The following is a 20,531-nucleotide window of genomic DNA, read 5'->3' on the forward strand; positions in this document are numbered from 1 at the left end:
TGCCGAGCGCTGTTCTAAGCGCTGGGATAGACACAGGGGAATCAGGTTGTCCCATGTGGGGCTCACAGTCTTAATCCCCATTTTACAGGTGAGGTAACTGAGGCACCGAGAAGTTAAGTGATTTGCCCAAAGTCGCACGGCTGACAAGTGGCTGAGCTGGGATTCGAACCCATGACCTCTGACTCCAAAGCTCGGGCTCTTTCCACTGAGCCAGCCTTATTGAAGGCACATCTCCTCCAAGAGGCCTTCCCTGATTAAACCCTCATTTCCTCTTTTCCCACTCCCTTCTGCATCACCCTGACTTGCTCCCTTTCTTCTTCACCGCCCCACAGCCCCACAACACTTACCTATGTGTTCGTATTTTGTTTAGTTAGATTAATGTCCGTCTCCACCTCTAGACTGTTAACTTGTTATGGGCAGGGAATGGGCCTTTCACTGTGGTGCTGTACTCTCCCAGATGCTTAGTACAGTGCTCTGTAGACAGTAAGTGCTCAATAAATATGATCAATTGGTTAACTGATCCCAAGAGTTTAGTACAGTGCCCTGCACAAAGTAAGCACTCAAGAAATACCACTGACTGAGGGATTGATGAACATTTACAAAGGACTTTCTTTATCACTTAGCCTAGTGGGAAGAGCCCGGGCTTGGGAGTCAGAGGTCATACGTTCGAATCCCGGCTCAGCCACTCGTCAGCTGTGTGACTTTGGGCAAGTCACTTAACTTCTCTGTGCCTCAGTTACCTCATCTGTAAAATGGGGATTAACTGTGAGCCTCACGTGGGACAACCTGATTACCCTGTATCTACTCCAGAGCTTAGAACAGCGCTCTGCACATAGTAAGCGCTTAACAGATACCAACATTATTATTATTATTATCCCGGCTCTGCCACTTGACAGCTGTGTGACCGTGGGCGTCCCTTCACTCCTCTGGGCCTCAGTTCCCTCATCTGTAAAATGGGGATGAAGACTGTGAGCCCCACGTGGGACAACCTGATGACCCTGTATCCCCCCAGTGCTTAGAACAGAGCTCTGCACCTGGTAAGCGCTTAACAAAGACCACCATTATTATTATCATTATCTGCCAGGTGGCCTTGGGCAAGTCACTTAACTTCTCTGTACCTCCGTTTCCTAATCTGTAAAATGGGGATTAAATCCTATTTCCTTCTCCTTAGTCTGTGAGCCTCAAGTGGCCAGGGACTTCGTTCAGATCATCTTGTATCTACTCCAGCGCTCAGCACAGTTCTTGGTGTGCAGTAGGTGCTTAACCAATATTATTATTACTATCATTATTATTATTATCATTTAGCTACTTGAAGAAAATCCATCCCCACCACTTAGAGTCCGAGCGCACACGCGTGCATGTGCATTCCCCGAGAGAGGCTGCAGGAACACTGGGCAGGGGTCCCCTGCCCCTTTCTCTAACCACCTGACCACCCGGCCAGGTGGTCAGCCCAGGAAAGATCAGGAGCTTGGCAGGGAGGAAGATGTGGCTTGCTGATTTCACAGGTGTTCCCTCCTCCTCCCTGCCGCCTTTGTGTATACACACACACACACAAACACACACTGTATTCAAATCCCACAGAGGCAGAGGAGGGGAGGGAAGGCTGGCTGGGGCGGGGGCCTGCCAGGGTCTGTTACCTCACTGCTGATTTCCCTGGCAAATACAGGAGCAGCTGCTGGGGCAAGAACAGAATCTCCAGGGAGCCGGGGCGGATGACCGGACCCGCCCGGGATGGCCAAGCCCGGGATGGGGCCCATGGAGTCCTCTGGCCCCCGAGGTGGGGTCTTCCAGCTCGCCATCTGTTTTCTGCTCCTGGGTAAGGCTCCTTGTCCGGGACGCGTCCGCCCCTGGGGTGAATGGGAGTGGGGAAGCACCACCCCCAGCCTGCCCCCTTCCAAGGACACCCCTTGGGACCAGACACGGAGCCACAACCTTTCCTCAGAGCAGGGCCTGCTTGCCGGGAGAGGCGGGATCCGGGTTATGGAGTCTTCAGTCAATCGATCCAGGGTATTTACTGAGCACTTAGTCTGTGCAGAGCACCTTACTGAGCACTTGAAAGGTTTAGTACCTCCTCTCACTTTGGGCCAGTTCCCCCCGCTCCCCTTGAACAGGGAGAGCTGTGGCCCAAGTGGATCGCAAGAACTATATGGCAGCATTGGACAGGAGAACCCTGGCAGGAAATATTGGACAAAGAAAGCCAACCACGGCGGTACTGGACAGTCAATCTACCGATCATATTTATTGAACGCTTACTCTGTGCGGAGCACTGTACTAAGCACTTGGGAAAGTACAAAATAACGGAGTTGGTAGACTCATTCCCTGCCCACCGTGAGCTTTGTGTCCACCGGGAAGACTTGACAGAAGGAGCCCCAGCAGCTTCGGACAAGGAGAGTCACAGAAGGCCTGGACAGGGAGAGCCTTGATATACTAGACTCCCTCCTAAACAGTACTAGACTCCCTCCTCGACCCTGAGCCCCCGGGTGCATTGGATCTATGTCCGACCTATTACCTTGCGTGTTCTCCTTGCTTAGTACAGTTCTTGACACTATTCTAAGCGCTTAACAAGTACCACAATTATTAGAGAGGAAGAGCTACGGTGGGATAAGACAGGGAGAACCATGGTAGGGACTGGACGGGGAAAGCTACGGGTGAATTGGACTAGGAGAGCTACACGGTATTTGTTAAGGGTCAACTATGCGCTCAGCCTTGTAGGTGGACTTCGTGTTCTTCCTGGACAAATTCATCTGGGTCCAGAAATGACTGTGGTCTAGCAATAATCGTTGCATTTATTAATAATAATAATGGTATGTGTTAAACGCTTACTATGTGCCAAGAACTGTTCTAAGTACTGGGGTAGACGCAGGGTAATCAGCTTGTCCCACGTGGGCTCACAGTCTTAATCCCCAATTTACAGGTGAGGGAACTGAAGCACAGAGAAGTTAAGTCACTTGCCCAAAGACACAGCTGACAAGTGGCGGAGCCGGGATTAGAACCCATGACCTCTGACTCCCAAATCCGTGCTCCTTCCACTGAGCCATGCTGCTTCTCAACTTCTTCTGTTAAGCGCTCATCGCGTACCAAGCACCATACTAAGCTGTGGGGTAGAGGCAAGATAAATCAGGTTCCACATGGGGCTCACAATCCAAGTAGGATGGAGAACAGGTATTGAATGCCCATTTTGCAGATGAGAAACCTGAGGCACAAAGATGTGATTTGACTCACCTAAGGTCTCACAGCAGACAAGCGGCAGAGCCAGGATTAGAGCCCAGGTCCTTCGATTCCCAGGCCCGGGCTCTATAATAATAACGTTGGTATTTATTAAGCGCTTACTACGTGCAGAGCACTGTTCTAAGCGCTGGGGGAGATACAGGGTAGTCAGGTTGTCCCACGTGAGGCTCACAGTTAATCCCCATTTTACAGAGGAGGTAACTGAGGCACAGAGAAGTGAAGTGATTGCCCACAGTCACACAGCTGACAAGTGGCAGAGCTGGGAGTCGAACCCATGACCTCTGACTCCGAAGCCGAGGCTCTTTCCACTGAGCCACGCTGCCCACTAGGCCACACTGCTTCCCATGTTCAAGTCAGCTTAGCCCCAACCTCTTCCTTCCCACTGGCTGGCCAGATATTCCCTGCTGTGAGCCGGGCTGATCCAGGGATCTGTTGGTTGTGGGTGGTGAGGGGAGCCATCAGATCCCTGTTCATCCGGTGGGCATTTTTGAGCAAATGGGGAGTTCTCACGAGGGAGGAGAGGATTGGTTCTTCCTGTCTTTCCTCAACAGTGCCGTTCCCGTAGCTGGCGACAGCAGCCAGTTTCAGAAGGCAGACTGGGGTCGGGGCTGGACTTTTCTTGATGTGGAGTAAGGCATTTCACGTGGGTTTAAGGACCAAAGGTAAAATAAATAAAAATAAATGTTGGTATTTGTTAAGCGCTTACTCTGTGCGGAGCTCTGTTCTAAGCGCTGGGGGAGATACAGGGTAATCAGGTTGTCCCACGTGAGGCTCACAGTTCATCCCCATTTGACAGATGAGGGAACTGAGGCACAGAGAAGTGAAGTGACTTGCCCACAGTCACACAGCTGACAAGTGGCAGAGCCGGGTTTCGAACCCATGACCTCTGACTCCCAAACCCGGGCTCTTTCCACTGAGCCACGCTGTTTCTTGTGAATCCAACCACTCAGGTGAAGCTTGGAGTGAATTTCTTTCCACTCTGCCATGCAATGGCCCCAGCAAGTGTTGGGTTCTTGGGGGGCAGGTTTCAGTTTTGAAAGCCATCAGTGGGGAGGGAGAGAGAGAAAGAGAGAGTGTGTGTGTGAGAGAGAGAGAAAGTGTGTTTGATGAAATGATTTCATTCCTATTGATTCTAGAACTTTTGTCCCTGTGGATCCTGTCTGTCAGACTCCAGGGAAAAGTTCATGAGGCCTTGTCTCTGTGTAAGGAAGTGTCTTCTGCCTCCTCGGGGTCTGCCCTGGATTTAGAGGCTGCTAGGGGAGGTCTCTGGAGCAAGTTCTTCTGGAAAGGAAAAAAAAAATGTTGGTATTTATTAAGCACTTACTATATGCAGAGCACTGTTCTAAGTGCTGGGGTAGACACATGGGAATCTGGTTGTCCCACGTGGGGCTCACAGTCTTAATCCCCAGTTTACAGATGAGGTAACTGAGGCACAGAGAAGTGAAGTGACTTGCCACAGTCACACAGCTGACAAGTGGCCGAGCCGGGATTCGAACCCATGACCTCGGACTCCAAAGCCCGTGCTCTTTCCCCTGAGCCACGCTGCTTCTCTGGCACCTGTGCTGGCCCAGAAACCTCGTCTGAGAGGTTGCCGTTGCCCCAGAAATTTTGTTCAACTTTCCAGGTGGTTTGAGTCTTCCTGAAAATTGTGTGGGAAGCTCACGTAGAGGCGAGCAGTGAGTGGGACCACCAGGCCAACCACCGACGGTGGGATGGCTCCCCCAGCCCGGCCGGGCCCAGATCCCGCTACTGGGACCCGGACTGGGGATCCCACCAGTTTTTCTCAGGACAAGGAGAGCCCGGAATGTCGTGACCTCAGCCTGTTAGTGTGCAGTCAACAGTGGCCGTGTTGTGCTGGCCGATAGCCGGGCAGGGGAGAGTGGCAACGCAGCTTCCCCCCCGCCCCCAGGCCTCCTCTCGGAGGGCTGTTTACATTCAATACCTCCAAACTGGCTGGGCCAGCCCTTGTTTCTGATAAATACCCGGGCTCTGCCCAACCACCCTACCGTCTGCGAACACAGAGCGAGTCCGCGACACTTCTCATCGCCCGGGGCGGGTGCTCTGGGGTGGTCCCTCGGGGTTCCTGGGAACTCCGGCCCACCCAGGAAGTTGCCCTCAAGGCCCAGGAACCCTGGAAAAGGCTGGTGGTCCGGAGCCTCGTCAGACCGCGACTGCCTCTCAGGGCACAAGAGCCAGAGGCTGGCACGGGGGCAGGGTTGCACGTTTCCGTAGGAACAACCGAACAACGCTCTGGGCTTCGATCAATCAGCCGAAGGCCATAGGTCCCAATAATTCCCCTTCAGATAGCCTTCCCGCGGCGGAGCTACTGAGCTAACCAGCCCTCTCTGTGCTCCTCAGGACCGGACGGGGATAAGTACAGCCCAACGAGCTCCCTGGTCCATACCCCTGGCCCAGGATATTAGCTGTGAGCATTATATGGGACAGGGATAGTATCCATCCTAATTACCTTGTATCTACCCCAGGGCTTGGCACATAGTAAGCACTTATCGAATACCACAACTATTACTGTTATTAGTAGGACAGGTTACAGAGCCATTCCGGGGAATTCTGGATCCGTTTCAACCAGTACCCCCTACCCCCAGCTCTTCCCAACCCCCACAAGATTCAGGAAGGGTCAAATGCTAGCTGACACAGACCATCGTAACCCCGTGAGGAATAGGGAGGAGAGCCGGTGTGGAGAAGACCGTGGTAACTGACCCTGTCCTCTCGGAGCACTGACAGGTCCAGGATGGACCTCGGTGGAGCGGTTGGGTGGAGGCTGGACCAACCCTGTTTCACTCTGATGAATTTGTCAGTCGGCAGGGAGCGGAAGGGGCACGATGGGCAGAAAACTGCTTGGGGACCACCCCCGGCTTCATCTGGGGGTCCTTGAGGTGGCCCCTTGGTAGTCCTCAACAGCAGCAGGTCAGTGGGCGGTTGGCTTTTTGGCGCTCCAGCATATGACCTGGCAACCTGGAGAGAGCCTGGCCTAGTGGAGAGAGTGCCAGCCTGGGAGTCAGAAGGACCTGGGTTCTAATCCTTCTAATCCCGGCTCTGCCACGTGTCTGCCATGTGATCTTGGTAAGTCATTTCGCTTCTCTGGGCCTCAGTTCCCTCATCTCTAAAATGGGGATTAAAGACAGTGAGCCCCATGTGGGACATGGACTGTGTCCAACCTGATTATCTTGTATCCACCCCAGGGTTTAGTACAGTGCCTGGGGTACTGTAACAAGCACCACAGGGAAAAAAACAACAGACACGAAGCTACAGAAGTCAAGGTCCACTGCTCTGACTTCCCTCGCCCTCGTGCCTCCACCCTCCCAACTCCTCCAGCAGAAGGGAACCTCTCACTGGAAAAGAGGAGGCTCCCTGGGGTCTTTGCGAGAAGCAGCATGGCCTAGTGGAAAGAGCCCAACCCTAAGAGTCAGAGGACCTGGGTTCTAATCCCAGTTCTGCCACTTGTCTGCTGTATGACCTTGGGCAAATCACTTCACTTTTCTGTGCCTCGGTTACCACATCGGCAAAATGGAGATTAAATTCCTGTTGTCCCTTCTACTTAGACTATAAGCTCCATGTGGGACCTAATGATCTTGTATCTACCCTAGCTTTTAGTACAGTGCTTGACGGATAGTAAGCGCTTAGCAAATACCACTATTATTATTATGCCCTGGGAGACAACCAGGTGACGAGATGCAGAGTGGCTCAGTGGAAAGAGCCCGGGCTTTGGAGTCAGAGGTCATGGGTTCGAATCCCGGCTCTGCCACTTGTCAGCTGCGTGACTGTGGGCAAGTCACAACTTCTCTGTGCCTCAGTTACCTCGTCTGTAAAATGGGATTAAGACTGTGAGCCCCACGTGGGACAACCTGATTCCCCTGTGTCTACCCCAGCTCTTAGAACAGTGCTCTGCAGGTAGTAAGCGCTTAACAAATACCAACGTTGTTATTATTATTATTAGAACAGCCATAAGGAGCTGGCAGTCTCCTCCTCAGAAGTCTCCGGCGACTCTCCACTGCCTCTCCAATTAAATAGCTGTAGTCATTATAGTATCTGTTTAGTGCTTACAGTGTGGAGAACCCTGTTCTATACACCGCGAAAGAGTGTCCGGTTGGGAACTAGACTCTGCCCGCTATGAATAGAGGTGTGGAAGAGGATCGGAGACAGACATATTGGGAGCAGTGAAACAATAAAACCCTAAAACAGCTTGAGACAAAAGACAAATACACAATGCAGAAACCTGCCCCCAGGCTTCAGGCCCTTCCACGGGCCTCCTCCCTCTGAGCTGCTTTCTGCTGTCAGTTGTTCTCTCCTCACCCCAACACATGTCCTACCCAAACAGACCTCTTAGCCGAGCCTCCCTCTGAGCTCTCCCCACTCCCTCTCATGGTTCACACCATCCACCGACCTGGTGCTCCCTCCCTCCCTCCACCCAAATCTCCCAAACCCAAATACGCCCTCCTTCAGAGCCTCTTAAAAAGCCACCTTGCTCAGGAGGTCTTCTCTGATGGATCCCCACCTCCAGGGTCGTGGCCACCTCCTCGACCACCTCCTCCAGGATGCCTTCCCTGATTGATACTTCCCTTGTCCTGTCAGACCACTCAGACACCACCTCCAGAAGGTCTTCCCTCATCCATCACCACCTCAGCCTGGTCATCCCTCCCGGAACGCCCTCCCTCCTCACCTCCGCCAAACTCATTCTCTTCCCCTCTTCAAAACCCTACTTAAAGCTCACCTCCTCCAAGAGGCCTTCTCAGACTGAGCTCCCCTTCTCCCTCTGCTCCCTCTGCTCCCCCTCTAGCCCCCCTTCACCTCTCCTCAGCTAAGCCCTCTTTTCCCCCCTTTCCCTCTGCTCCTCCCCCTCTCCCTTCCCCTCCCCTCGGCACTGCACTCCTCCGCTCAACTGTATAGATACCCTATATATTTTGCTGATGAGATGTACATCACCTTGATTCTATTTATTTGCTATTGTTTTAATGAGATGTTCATCCCCTTGATTCTATTTATTGCTATTGTTTTGTCTGTCCGTCTCCCCCGATTAGACCGTGAGCCCATCAAAGGGCAGGGACCGTCTCCATCTGTTACCGATTGTCCATTCCAAGCGCTTAGTACAGTGCTCTGCACACAGTAAGCGCTCAATAAATACTATTGAATGAATGAATGCCTCCCCCTCTGCCACCTCGGCCCTCATGGAATTCTCTGCTGATCAATTGGGCATTGATCAATTTATGCCCTTGTATCTGGTTTTCGTTTTTTTACATTACTGGTTAGGCCTCGAGTGGTTAGACGTCGAGTGAGGCCGTCAGGTCGGTGGAGGGTTCGGAGCTTTCAAACCGGGAATCCGGGATATCCTAGGAAACAGATTTTGGGGGGCCGGAGAAGAGAGGGATCTGGGAGCCGCGTGGGCCTCTGTCTCCCCCAGCCTCCCCTCCTACGGCCCAGGACACCCCCGTCTCCCTCCGGTTTCAGGCACGTGTTCGGGGCTGACCGTGACGGTGCCGTCTCACGCCATCCGCGGCACGGAGGGACAAGCCCTCCATCTGCCCGTGGGCTACCACTTCCACCCGCCGGCTTCCGAGATCCAGGTCATCTGGCTCTTTGAGGGGGCCCGGGGCCCCCCAGAGTACCTACTGGGTTCAGCAAACGGGTCGGTGATGCCAGACCTGGAGTACCAGCACCGGTTCTCTATGGCACCCCCCAACGCCTCGCTGCTCATCCGCCCGCTCCACCTGAGCGACGAGGGCACCTACATCGTCAAGGTTAATGTCAAGGTCAGCGCCCGGGGCAGCGCCCAGGGGAGCCACACGTTGTCGGCGAGTTGGAAGATCCGAGTGACCGTTGACCGTGAGTGATCGGATCCAGGGTGAGGGCTGCGGGGATGGGGTGGGGGAGGGAGCTGGGGAGGGGGGGAGAAAGGGGGAAGAGCAGGAAGGGACCCAGGAGAGCTTAGCTTGTCTGGGCGTCTTGGGGGAGGAGATGCTGGTGGACAGCCTGAGGGAGGCCAGTGGACATCGGGACACAATCATGCATATGTATTGAGCGCTTAAGGTGTGCAGAGCACTGTACTAGAGAAGCAGCATGGAATAGTGGTTAGAGCATGGGCCTGGAAGCAGCGTGGCTCAGTGGAAAGAGCATGGGCTTGGGAGTCAGAGGTCAAGGGTTCTAATCCCGACTCCAGCACTTGTCAGCTGTGTGACTTCGGGCAAGTCACTTAACTTCTCTGCGCCTCAGTTCCCTCATCCGTAAAATGGGGATTAAGAGTATGAACCCCAAGGGGGACAACCTGATTACCTTGTATCCCCTCCCCACCCCGCTCAGCTCTTAGAACGGTGCTTGGCACATAGTAAGTGCTTAACGAATACCATCATCATTATTATTATTATTATTATTATTATTCTCTGTGCCTCGGTTATCTCGTCTGTAAAACGGAGATTGAGACGGGGAGCCCCACATGGGACGGGAACTATGTCCAGCTTGATTTGCTTGTATCTGCCCCTGAGCTTAGTACAGTGCCTGGCACCTAGTAAGCACTTAACAGATAACATCATCATCATCATCATTACTAAGCGCTTGGGAGACTACAGTACAGCCGAGTTGGTAGACATGTTCCCTGCCCACAACAAGCTTACAGCCTCAGCTCTGACAGCCTCCCACTTCTCCTTGGAGGAAGAGACAGACGGGTTGCTGATCGGTCCAAAACTTGGGGAGCCAAAGCAGGATGTTTCATAGCCAGCCCACCCCCCTGGCCCCGGGATCCACACAGTCCCGAAATGATCAAACGGGAAGTAGTCACTTGGGAGACCAATTTCTCATCGTTATCACAACATTTGATGAGCGCCCTCTGGGAGGTGAGCACTGTACGAGGCACCTACTCCGTCCAGTGCACTGTACTGGGTACCTGCTGTGTACGGAGCACTCTATCGAGCACCTACGGTGTGCAGAGTCCTGTATCGGGCCCTCTGTATTGTTATTTTCCTTATAGCATTTATTACGCATTTACTGTGCTCCAAGGCCTGTGCTGAGGCATAAATAAACCAGACACAGTCCGTGACCGACCCAGGGCTCACAATCTAAGAGGAAAGGAGAGAGGGGTCATCTCCTCATTTTACAGAAGAGGAAACCGAGGCCCAGAGGGAATGAGGGAAACTCCCGAGGTCACCCAGCAGGCCAGGGGCCGAGCCGGGACTAGAACCCGGGCTCTGGTGACCCAGGCCCCGAGGCCTCCCCTCTGTCCCCATCTCAGTGGGGTCCTGAACCCCGCCGGACCATAAACCCAAGCACCGGGCCGCTGGCCTCACATCTCTGTTTCCGGCGCAGGACCGGTCAGCAAGCCGGCCGTGCAGACGCTGCCCGCCTCGGGGGCCGTGGAGCGCGTGGGGAACCTGACGCTGACGTGCGCGGTGGCCGAGGGCACGCGGGTGGCCTTCCGCTGGCTGAGGAACGGGCAGCCGGTGCCCCCCGACCTCGGCCACGCGTTCTCGGCCGACAACGCCTCTCTGGTCCTCGCCCCTGTGGACAGAGCCCACGTGGGCAACTACAGCTGCCAGGCCAGCAATCCGGTCAGCGTGGCGGAAAGCGAGCCCGTCGTGCCCACCATCTACTGTGAGTGGCCGGGGGGTGGGGGCAATCAGCAGGCTGCCAGCCGTTGGGGGGGGGCGCTTGGGTGGGAGTGGGGGGTGACCAGCAGGAGAGGGGAGGGGCCCCAGCAGCTGGGAGGAGGGGCCTAAGCACTAGGAAGGAGTCTCAACAGCAGGAAGGGGGGGGGGGGTCTCAAGAGTGGAGGGGAGGAGTCTCGACAGGGGAGGGGGTCTCAGGGACAGGAGGAGGGGCTTCAGGGATGGAGGGGAGGGACCTCGGCCAGATCCGGTTGGGAGGGGGTCCTTTGGGGTCGAATCTCAGACATTCCTGGACCTGACCCCTGCTCATTCATTCATTCATTCAACAGGAGTTATTGAGCGCTTACCACGTGCAGACCACTGTATTAAGCGCTTGGAATGTACGATTAGACCGTAAGCCCGTCAAAGGGCAGGGACCGTCCCTATCTGTTACCGATTTATCCATTCCAAGCGCTTAGTACAGTGCTCTGCACATAGTAAGCGCTCAATAAATACTATTGAATGAATGAATGAATTCAGAAACAGATAGAGACCATCCCTGCCCAATAACGGGCTCCCAGTCTAAAGGGTGGAGACAGCAAAGCGAAACAGAACAAAACAAAACAAGACAACATCATCAAGATAAATAGAATCAAGGGGATATACACCTCATTAACAAAAGAAATAGGGTAATAAATAATACATACAAATGAACACAGTGCTGAGGGGAGGGGAAGGCACACGATCTCATTCCATCCTGACGCGGGGGTTGCCGGGGACCCCGGGGCTTCTACACGGCCACACCAGGACCGGATCCCAGAATGTGGTTGAGCTTAATAATAATAATAATAATAATAATAACAGTATTTATTAAGCGCTTACTATGTGCCAGCCACTGTACTAAACGCCGAGATGGATACAAGCAAATGGGATTGGACACAGTCCCTTGTCCCACGTGGGGCTCACAGCCTCAATCCCCATTTTACAGATGAGGTAACTGAGGCACAGAGAAGTTAAGTGATTTGCCCGAGGTCATACAGCAGACAAGTGCCGGAGGCGGAATTAGAACCCGTGACCTTCTGACTCCCAGGCCCGGGCTCTACCCATTACGCCATGCTCCTGCTTCCTAGAGAACAACCTGATGACCGACCCTGTATCTCCCCCAGCACTTAGAACAGTGCTCTGCACATAGTAAGCGCTTAACAAATACCAACATTATTAATATTATTATTATTATTATTAGAGGCTTGAGGGGTCCCCCAAAGGGGAGGGGTGGGGAGTGTGCAGGGCTGGGACTGGCCTTCTCTTCCACCCCCACTCCATCCATCCGGAGATCCACGCATCAGGGGAGGGTTCTGAGCGCCCACTGTGGGCGGAGGACTCTGCTGTTGCCCACTGTGTGGAGAGCGCTGTACTGAGTGCCCACCGGGAAGAGCGTGTACTGAGCGCTCACAGTGAGCAGAGCACGGTACTGAGCACCCACTGTGTACAGAGAGCTGTTCTGAGCACTGTATTAATCATGTTGATATTTGTTAAGCGCTTACTACGTGCAGAGCACTGTTCCAAGTACTGGGGTAGATACAGGGTCATCAGGTTGTCCCACATGAGGCTCACAGTCTTAATCCCCATTTTACAGATGAGGGAACTGAGGCACAGAGAAGTGAAGTGATTTGCCCATAGTCACACAGCTGACAAGTGGCAGATCTGGGATTCGAACCCAAGACCTCTGACTCCCAAGCCCGGGCTCTTTCCACTGAGCCACGCTGCTTCTCCTATATTGTGTGGAGATTACTGTACTGAGTGCCCAGAGCGTGCAGATGCTGTCCTGGGCACTCACAGTATGCAGAGCACACTGTGCTCTTAGAAGCAGCATGGCATAGTGGAAAGAACCCGGGCTTGGGAGTCGGAGGATGTGGGTTCTAATCCCCACTCCACCACTTGTCTGCCGTTTGACCTTGGGCAAGCCACTTCACTTCTCTGTGCCTCAGTCTCCTCATCTGTAAAACGGGGATTAAGACTGTGAGCCCCAAGTGGAACAACCTGATTACCTTGCATCTACCTCAGTGCTTAGAACAGTGCTTGGCACATAGCAAGCGCTTAACAAATACCATAATCATTATTATTATTACTAAGCACCCACTGTGTGCAAAGAACTGTACTGAGCACTCTCTTTGTGGAGACTACTGTATTGAGTGCCCACCGTGTGCAGATTGCTGTCCTGGGTGCTTACGGTATGCAGAACACTGTACTGAGCGCCCACCGTGTGCAGAGGAGTTGGGGGAGGAGGAGAGAAGAAAAGGGGAGAAGGGGGAAGGGAGGGAGGAAGGAGGGCAGCGGCCTGCAGTGGGCACGGTCTCTGAGGGTCTCTGAGGGTCTCTGAGGATCTCTGAGGGTCAGACACGGTGGGGGGGGCCCGACCCAGTCCTCCCCTTTCCACCCCCTCCCCCGCGGGCGTGGATGACACCCCACTTTTCCCGCTCCTGGATGCCAATAACGACGCCAACGTGGGCTCCGGGGGCAAGGGACAGACCAGGCCCAACCTCCATCTGTCTGTCCATCCGTGTGTCCATCCTCCTCTCCCTCCCTCCGTCCATCCCTCTGTCTGTCCGTCCCTTCCTCTATCCATCAGTCCACCCTTCCCTCCCAGCACCCGCAGCCATCTGCTCGGAGCCCAGGGGCGGCAGAAGCTGGAGGAAGGTTTTCCGTGCGCCCATGAATTCTTCATGAGGGCCGGGCGGGAGTGGCGGGGACCCAGGGGTCCCATCCCCGGGGCTGGAGTTTATGATTTTACAATCATTCGGCAAACGGGAGCTCTGGAGACGGAGAGCTCCCTCTCCTTGCTGTTTTCACCTCCTCCCCTCTGTCCACCCCTTGTGGGCAGGGATTGTTGTTTTTTTAATGCTGTCTTGTACTTTCCAAACACTTAGTACGGTGCTGTGCACACAGTAAGCACTCAGTAAATACGATTAAATGAATGAATGAATGTCCATCCTTCCTCCTCAGGGTCCTCCCCTCCTCCCCTCCACCCTGCCACCTCTTAATGCCTCGCCTCTCCCTTGCTGCCCCAGACGCAACGCGCATATGCTACTTTGTAGGCATCACACAGGCTCTCCCCAGTCTTCACCGCTTCTCCAGACCCCCGAGGCCCGAGCCCTCCTCCTCCGGGCAGGCTGCTCCACTGCCAGGGCCTCTCCTCGGCATTCTCCAGGCCTGGAACTCACCTCCCACCGATCTCCAGCTCACCGTCTCCCTCCAGATCACGCCCCAAATCTCCAGCTCCTCCAAGTTCTCTTCCTTCATTTGAATAGCCCTAGAAACAGACCTCCAGGAAGCCTTCCCTGATTCCCTCCCAAAACCACGTCGGCCCTCAGCTGTCCTCGGCCCGGAGTTGATCAACAATCTTAAGCTTCCGCCCCAAGTCCCCACTGCCTCCCCAGTTGGCGGAATCCGGCCAGATTGGTGGCCGTGAAGAAGAGTCCACTTCAGGCCGACCGCTGATCCAGCTTTTCCCTAGGGGACAGGTCCAGCGTCTTCCCCCCGTTCTGTTCTACCCCCTGTTAAGGAAGGTTCACTGTCTTTGTTTCTAGTGCCAGCCTCCCCCCACCCCTGCTCCTGCCGCTGAGTGCTGTGGCTCGGAGGTGGCATCTACGTTCACCGGGACCCGGCAGGGGCCTCTGGGAGCCAAGGATGGGGTCTGGGGTCGTTTCCACCTCAGAACATACTCTGGGTTCTGTGGGTATCCACAAAAGGCTCCGTGTGACATTACTTCATTATGTTATTTAGCAGCCCTGGCCTGTGTAACACCTACAATGTAGCATAAGCCTGTTGCTTCTGGTGCAGCAAGGGGGAGGGAAAGCATTAAGGGAGGGCAGGGTAGTGGGGAGGATGGAGGAATCCCAGGGGAGGAAGGGTACACAGTGGGGAGGAGGTGAAGATGGCGGGGAGGAGGAACCATGGGAGAAGGGTAAATGACATGGAGGGGAGGGCACTGGGGAGAAGGATAGAAGGGAAGCAGGGAGGAGAGGAGGGAAGAAGGGGTATGTAGTGGGAAGGATAGGAGGGCAGAGAGGAGGAGGGGAGGACTCTGGGTGGGGAGGACAGAGGAGTATCTAGGAGAAGAGGAGAGGGGAGGAGAGGGCAGTGAGGAGGAAGATGGAGGGAAGATGGGCAAGAGGAGGCCTGGTGGGCAGTGGGGAAATGCATGGAGATGGGAGAAGGGGTGGGCAGTGGGAGGAGGATGGAAGGGAAGCAGGGGGAGAGGAGGATGGAGAGGGGAGGAGGGATGGGCAGTGGGGGGGTTGAAAGGGAAGCAGGATGGAGGTGGACCCAAAGGATGGGGGAGACCGGGCAGGCCTTGGGGAAGAGGGGCGGTCCGTGTAACCCCGTCCTGGGTCCCGGCCCCGCACGGGTACAGACGGGCCGTCCAGCCCGCGGGTCAGCTCGGACAAGGGGCTGAGAGCGGGCGCGGTGTTCACCGTGGGCCCGGGGGAAGCCGTCCTGTTCCACTGCTCGGCCGACTCCAACCCCCCGAACGCATACTCCTGGGTGCTGAGGACCGCGAACACCACCACGCTGATCCAGCACGGGCCCCGCCTTCACGTGGCCCCGGGGGCCGAGGCCTCGGATGACCACCACTGGGCCGGGCGGGCCCTGGACTACATGTGCCGCGCCTACAACAACGTGACCGGCCGGCACAGCGAGACGAGGTTCACCGTCATCGTCACGGCCGTGGGTGAGTCCCAGCCGGTCCCTCTGCCCGCGGAGATCCTCTGCGGGACGACATGGACGGGGGGAGGCTTCACCCCATGTAGACGCTGCTATGGGAGGACCTCGACCGGTTAGACACAGCTGTGGGCATCAAGGGCCCCGAGCACCAAGAGCTCCAAGGACCAAGGGCCCAGAAAACCACGGCCCTGCCGAACCCAAGAAGCCCGTGGCCCCGCTCCTCTTCCCTGCAGGTGTGGAGAAGCTGCGGCAGGCAGGAAAGTCACTGTCTTCCTTGGCGGTCATCTCCGGGATCTCCTTGTTTCTGGTCCTATCCGTGGGCCTGCTCTTCCTCTGGAGGAAATTCCAGCCTCACAAAGGTGGGTTCCTGGGGATCTCTTTCCAATGGCGGGGGAGTTCATAAGGGAGTTCTTTCCTGGGGAAAGGATGATTATGTTGGAGGGGACTGGATATGATCCTTTCCTGGTGGAGAGGGAGAGAGATGGTTATACCAGGAGTTGGGGGAGGTCTTTCTGAGGTCTGCTTATTTTTCTCAGAACAATAATAATAATAATAATGGTATTTGTTAAGTGCTTACTAAGTGCCAGGCACTATATTAAGCGCCGGGGTGGTTACAAACGAATTGGGTTGGACACAGTCCCTGTCCCACGTGGGGCTCAGAGCCTTAATCCCCATTTTATAGATGAGGTAACTGAGGCACAGAGAAGTCACACAGCGGACAAGTGGCGGAACCGGGATTAGAACCCATGACCTTCTGATTCTCAGGCCACGCTGCATGGCCTAGTGGAAAAAACCCAGGCCTGGGAGTCAGAGGACCTAAATTCTAATCCCGGCTCTGCCACTTTTCAGCTATGTGACCTTAGGCAAGTCACTTCACTTCTCTGTGCCTCAGTTACCTCATCTGTACAGTGGGGATCGAGACTGTGAGCCCCACGTGGGACGGGGACTGTGTCCCACCCGATTGGCTTGTTATCCATCCCAGGGCTTAGAACAGTGTCTGGCACATAGTAAGTGCTTAACAAATACCTTCATTATGATTTTTATTGTTATTTTGTGGGACAGGGACTATGCCCAACCCGATTACATTGTATCTACCCCATTGCTTAGTACAGTGACTGACGCATAGTAAAGGCTTTAAAAATGTCATTAAAAAAAAGAGTGGGGGAGGATAAGGGCCATCGGAAAGTAACTTAGCAGAGTACGCTGTACAGAATAAGAGCTTAATAAACACCCTTGATTGATAGACTTTCTCTCTTTCCCCTTCTGGTTTCAGCGATTCGGCGGACGCTGGAAAGGAGGTAACTCAACCGACCCAATTTTCCACTCTCAGTCTTCCCCTCAAAACCATTCCCTGTTCCAGACTGACCAAGATGTCTGTCCGTCTGTCTGTCCGTCTGCCTGCTTGTCTCCCTTAGGCCAGAAGCGGAGTACAGAAAAGCCCAGACCCGCTCAGGTACTGGGTCATGGAGGGCCAAGGGAACATAGGCATGGCACAGTGAGCGCCAGGGCTAAGGGCGGACACTCAGGGTGGTCAGGAAGGGCATCCCCAGTCACCTGTAGCCCCAGGGCCGGCGTCCAGACCTGAGGCCCCGTGGGCCCAGACAGATTATGGTGTCAAAGCAGTGGGGGACGTGGTTTAGGTTACGGTCGGTTCCGGGTGGGGTCATCCCAGCCCTGCTCCAAGCTGCTCTATCCAGCTCTGTGTGACGCTGGGCAAGCCCTTTATCCTTTCTAGGCCTCCATTTCCAGCTCCCCACTCTGCCTCCGTGTTAGGTCATGAGCCCCGTGCGGGCTACCCCAGCGTCTGGTCCGGAGAAGCGTGCGAAGGAGACGTTCGTCACACGGGGAATTCGTTGGGGTGAAGGTTTGGGGACGGGCCTGGTGCCCGTGAGCTTCACCCCAGACCCGCTGTCTCCCCCAGGCCACGAGGACGCGCTGGACGACTTCGGAATCTACGAGTTCGTGGCCTTCCCTGACGCCCCTGGAGTGCTCAGGGTGGGGCCCTGAAGGGTTGTAACTACTACCCCGACAGGGTTACCCATTATCCCCATGACCCGCATCCGTTCCCACGCCCCACGTCCTTCCTCACACCCCGCATTCGTTCCCATGCCATATCTTTCCCCATTGCCTATGTCCGTCCATCCCGGTGACCTGTACCCGTCCCCACAACCCACATCCATACCCTCACCACAACCACCCCCATTCCCCGGGGCTGTCCCTATGGCCCACATCTATCCCGATGCCCTGTGCCCATCCCCACAACCCTCATCCATTCCTTCACCACATCCATCCCCATGCCCCATACCCGTCCCCATACCACATCCATATCCGTGCCCTGTGTCCGTGCCCACACCCCAAATTTATCCCGTCGCCCTGTGCCCGTCCACACAACCCTCACCCGTACCCTCACTGCATCCATCCCCGTGCCCCATGTCCGTCCTGGGGCTCTGCATCCATCCCGACGCCCCTCATCCATTCCCATGCCGCATCCATTCCCATGCCTGGCATCCATCCTCGTTGTCCCGTGTCCATCCCTGTGCCTCACTTCTATCCCCACACGCCCCATCGGTTCCCATGCCACGTCCATCCTCATGCCCCATGTCCATCCCTATGCCCCGCATCTATCCCGATGGATGCCCGGGGCCCTCCCGTAACCCTCATCTGTTCCCACACCACATCCATCCCCACACCCTGTGCCCATCCCCTTGCAACACATCCACAGGGAGATTGACAGAAGGAGACGACATCGTTTGCCTGCAGACCGACTTTTGTCTCTTTGCTCTGGTCTCCAGGTGACGGCCAGGTCCCTGCCTGGCTCAGACCGTGCCTGTGGGTCAGAGTTGCCCACTACGATCTACGAAGTCATCCAGCGCCTCCCCACGCCGCCTCAGCCCAACCGTTGGGACTTGGCCTGATGGGCATCAGGCTCCGGGAGCGCAAGGCGCTCTACTGAGTGCCTACTGTAACCAGAGCCGTGTCCTGGAGAATTACCGTTTGCTTAGAGCTGCACTAGCACCTACAGCATGCAGACCCCTGTCCTGGAGAACTCTTGCATGCACTGAACTGTACTGAACGCTTACTGTGTGTGCTGAACCCTGCCCCAGGGGTGCTGAATATTGAATTTGGTTTCTGCTTGGGTACCAGCTTGGGGACCCAATAAACGCTGCTGGTGAGAGATGGAAATGTAGGCGTGGGGAGGGACGAGTGATGGCAAAGGGGGGGGGGGGCGTGTCGATCAGGGAAGCCTGTCTGAAGAAGGAGGTCAGTCATGTTGGGGAAGATCAGGCAGGGAGACAGGAACAGACCCGATTTTGAGGATGGCTAGGAGTCGAGCGCTGGAGGTGCAAAGAGGGCAAGCTGGGGTGGAGTGCGAGGGAGGAGTGTGTTCTGGAGAAAGTCCTTGTCTCGTACAGTGCCAGTTCGGCATCCAGAAAGCTGGTGACCACCCTGGCCTTGTAGCCCTGCCAGGTCTGGTTCCCTCTCATACCACACTGCCCAGTGCCTCAGTCTCCCAGACACACAGGAGCAGTTCCATTGTTTGAGAGTTGGTCTCTGGCATCATGGTGCCCATGGTGGCACGATGCCCCCGATGCCAGGGCTGTCTTCTCTCTCCTAGGAGAGCCAGTGCCCCCTCCATGCATCTCCAGGAACCTCCAGACCACACCCAGTTCATTCATTCAGTTATTTAATCATTTATTGAGCATTTACTGTGTGCAGAGCACTTTACTAAGTGCTTGGGAAAGTACAACAATGGATAGACACATTCCCTGCCCACAATGAGCTTAGAGTCTAGAAGGGGGCTCCCCTGAGACCTCCCCAGCCCCCAGAGTCAGTCAGGACTGTGAGCCCCACATGGGACCTGGACTGTGTCACTTGTCAGCTGTGTGACTGTGGGCAAGTCACTTAACTTCTCTGTGCCTCAGTTCCCTCATCTGTAAAATGGGGATTAAGACTGTGAGCCCCACGTGGGACAACCTGATTCCCTTGTGTCTAACCCAGAGCTTAGAACAGTGTTCGGCACACAGTAAGCGCTTAACAAATACCAACATTATTATTATTATTATTACCTTCTCTGTGCCTCAGTTACCTCATTTGTAAAATGGGGATTAACTGTGAGCCTCACGTGGGACAACCTGATTACTCTGTACCTACCCCAGCGCTTAGAACAGTGCTCTGCACATAGTAAGCGCTTAACAAATACCAACATTATTATTATTATTATTACAGTGCCTGGAACATAGTAGGTGCTTAACAATTACCATCATCATCATCAGTCGATCAGTCAGTCAATAGTATTTATTGAGAGCTTACCGTGTGCAGAGTATTGTATTAAGTACTTGGGAGAGTCCAACAAAGCAATATAACAGACATATTCCCTGCCCACAACGAGCTTACAGTCTAGAGGGGGAGAAAGCCTACGACCCCCGGTATTCCCAGGCGATCTCCCATCCAAGTACTAGCCAGTCCCGACTCTGCTTAGCTTCTGAGATCAGATGAGATCGGGTGAGTCCAGGTTGGTTTGGCCTTCGGCGACCCCCAGGACCCTCACAGTGTTGATGGTCCCTGAGGAGGCTCTTGGGCTGAGAGGAAAGCCCAGTGGGGACCCCAGCACCTACGATAGCAGCTCCGGGACCCATCTCCATGGAAACTCTCCCCCTCATCACCTCCCCTCCGTTCCCCCAGGCTCAGGGCTACTCCTCTCCTGCCCCCCAACCCGAGTTGCACCTGCTGTCGTGCCTGCTGCCGTCAACAAAAGAGCCTTTCGGACGCCTCAGGCGGAAACGGCCTGGGAGTAGGGAAATCCCCGGCTCCGAGGGCGCAGAATTGTCCGTGCACCTCCTCTCCCCTGCCAATTATCATAGTGATTATTAAACAGTGTGGCCTATTGGAAAGAGCACGGGACTGGGAGGCTGAGAACCTGGGTTCTAATCCCGTGTCTGTCGCTTGTCTGCCATGTGACCCTGGACAAGCTACTTAACTTCTTTGGAC

General features: G+C 54.9%; 1 protein-coding gene and 1 pseudogene across 1 annotated transcript; one reads left to right on the forward strand and one right to left on the reverse strand.

Annotated features, from left to right (window-relative positions):
- Positions 1 to 1,710: 1,710 nt before the first annotated feature.
- Positions 1,711 to 18,717, forward strand: HEPACAM2 (HEPACAM family member 2). The gene is made up of 9 exons (XM_029070938.1): positions 1,711 to 1,816; positions 8,692 to 9,066; positions 10,540 to 10,824; positions 15,232 to 15,549; positions 15,776 to 15,901; positions 16,816 to 16,840; positions 16,958 to 16,995; positions 17,464 to 17,537; positions 18,335 to 18,717. The coding sequence occupies exons 1-9, from the start codon at positions 1,732 to 1,734 to the stop codon at positions 18,455 to 18,457; spliced, it is 1,449 nt and encodes a 482-aa protein (XP_028926771.1). The 5' UTR covers positions 1,711 to 1,731; the 3' UTR covers positions 18,458 to 18,717.
- Positions 18,718 to 19,954: 1,237 nt separating this feature from the next.
- On the reverse strand, positions 19,955 to 20,073 carry LOC114813911 (annotated as a pseudogene).
- Between the last annotated feature and the right edge of the window lie 458 nt (positions 20,074 to 20,531).

The sequence above is a fragment of the Ornithorhynchus anatinus genome, chromosome 8, assembly GCF_004115215.2.
Source record: "Ornithorhynchus anatinus isolate Pmale09 chromosome 8, mOrnAna1.pri.v4, whole genome shotgun sequence".
NCBI classification, from domain to species: Eukaryota; Metazoa; Chordata; class Mammalia; order Monotremata; family Ornithorhynchidae; genus Ornithorhynchus; species Ornithorhynchus anatinus.

Excerpts from the sequence above, each read along its gene's own strand:
- HEPACAM2 (XM_029070938.1), top strand. The coding sequence starts at position 1,732 with ATGGCCAAGCCCGGGATGGGGCCCATGGAGTCCTCTGGCCCCCGAGGT. Across the intron at positions 9,067-10,539 it reads GATCCGAGTGACCGTTGACC|GACCGGTCAGCAAGCCGGCC; the intron begins GTGAGTGATCGG and ends TTTCCGGCGCAG. Across the intron at positions 17,538-18,334 it reads ACGCCCCTGGAGTGCTCAGG|GTGACGGCCAGGTCCCTGCC; the intron begins GTGGGGCCCTGA and ends TCTGGTCTCCAG.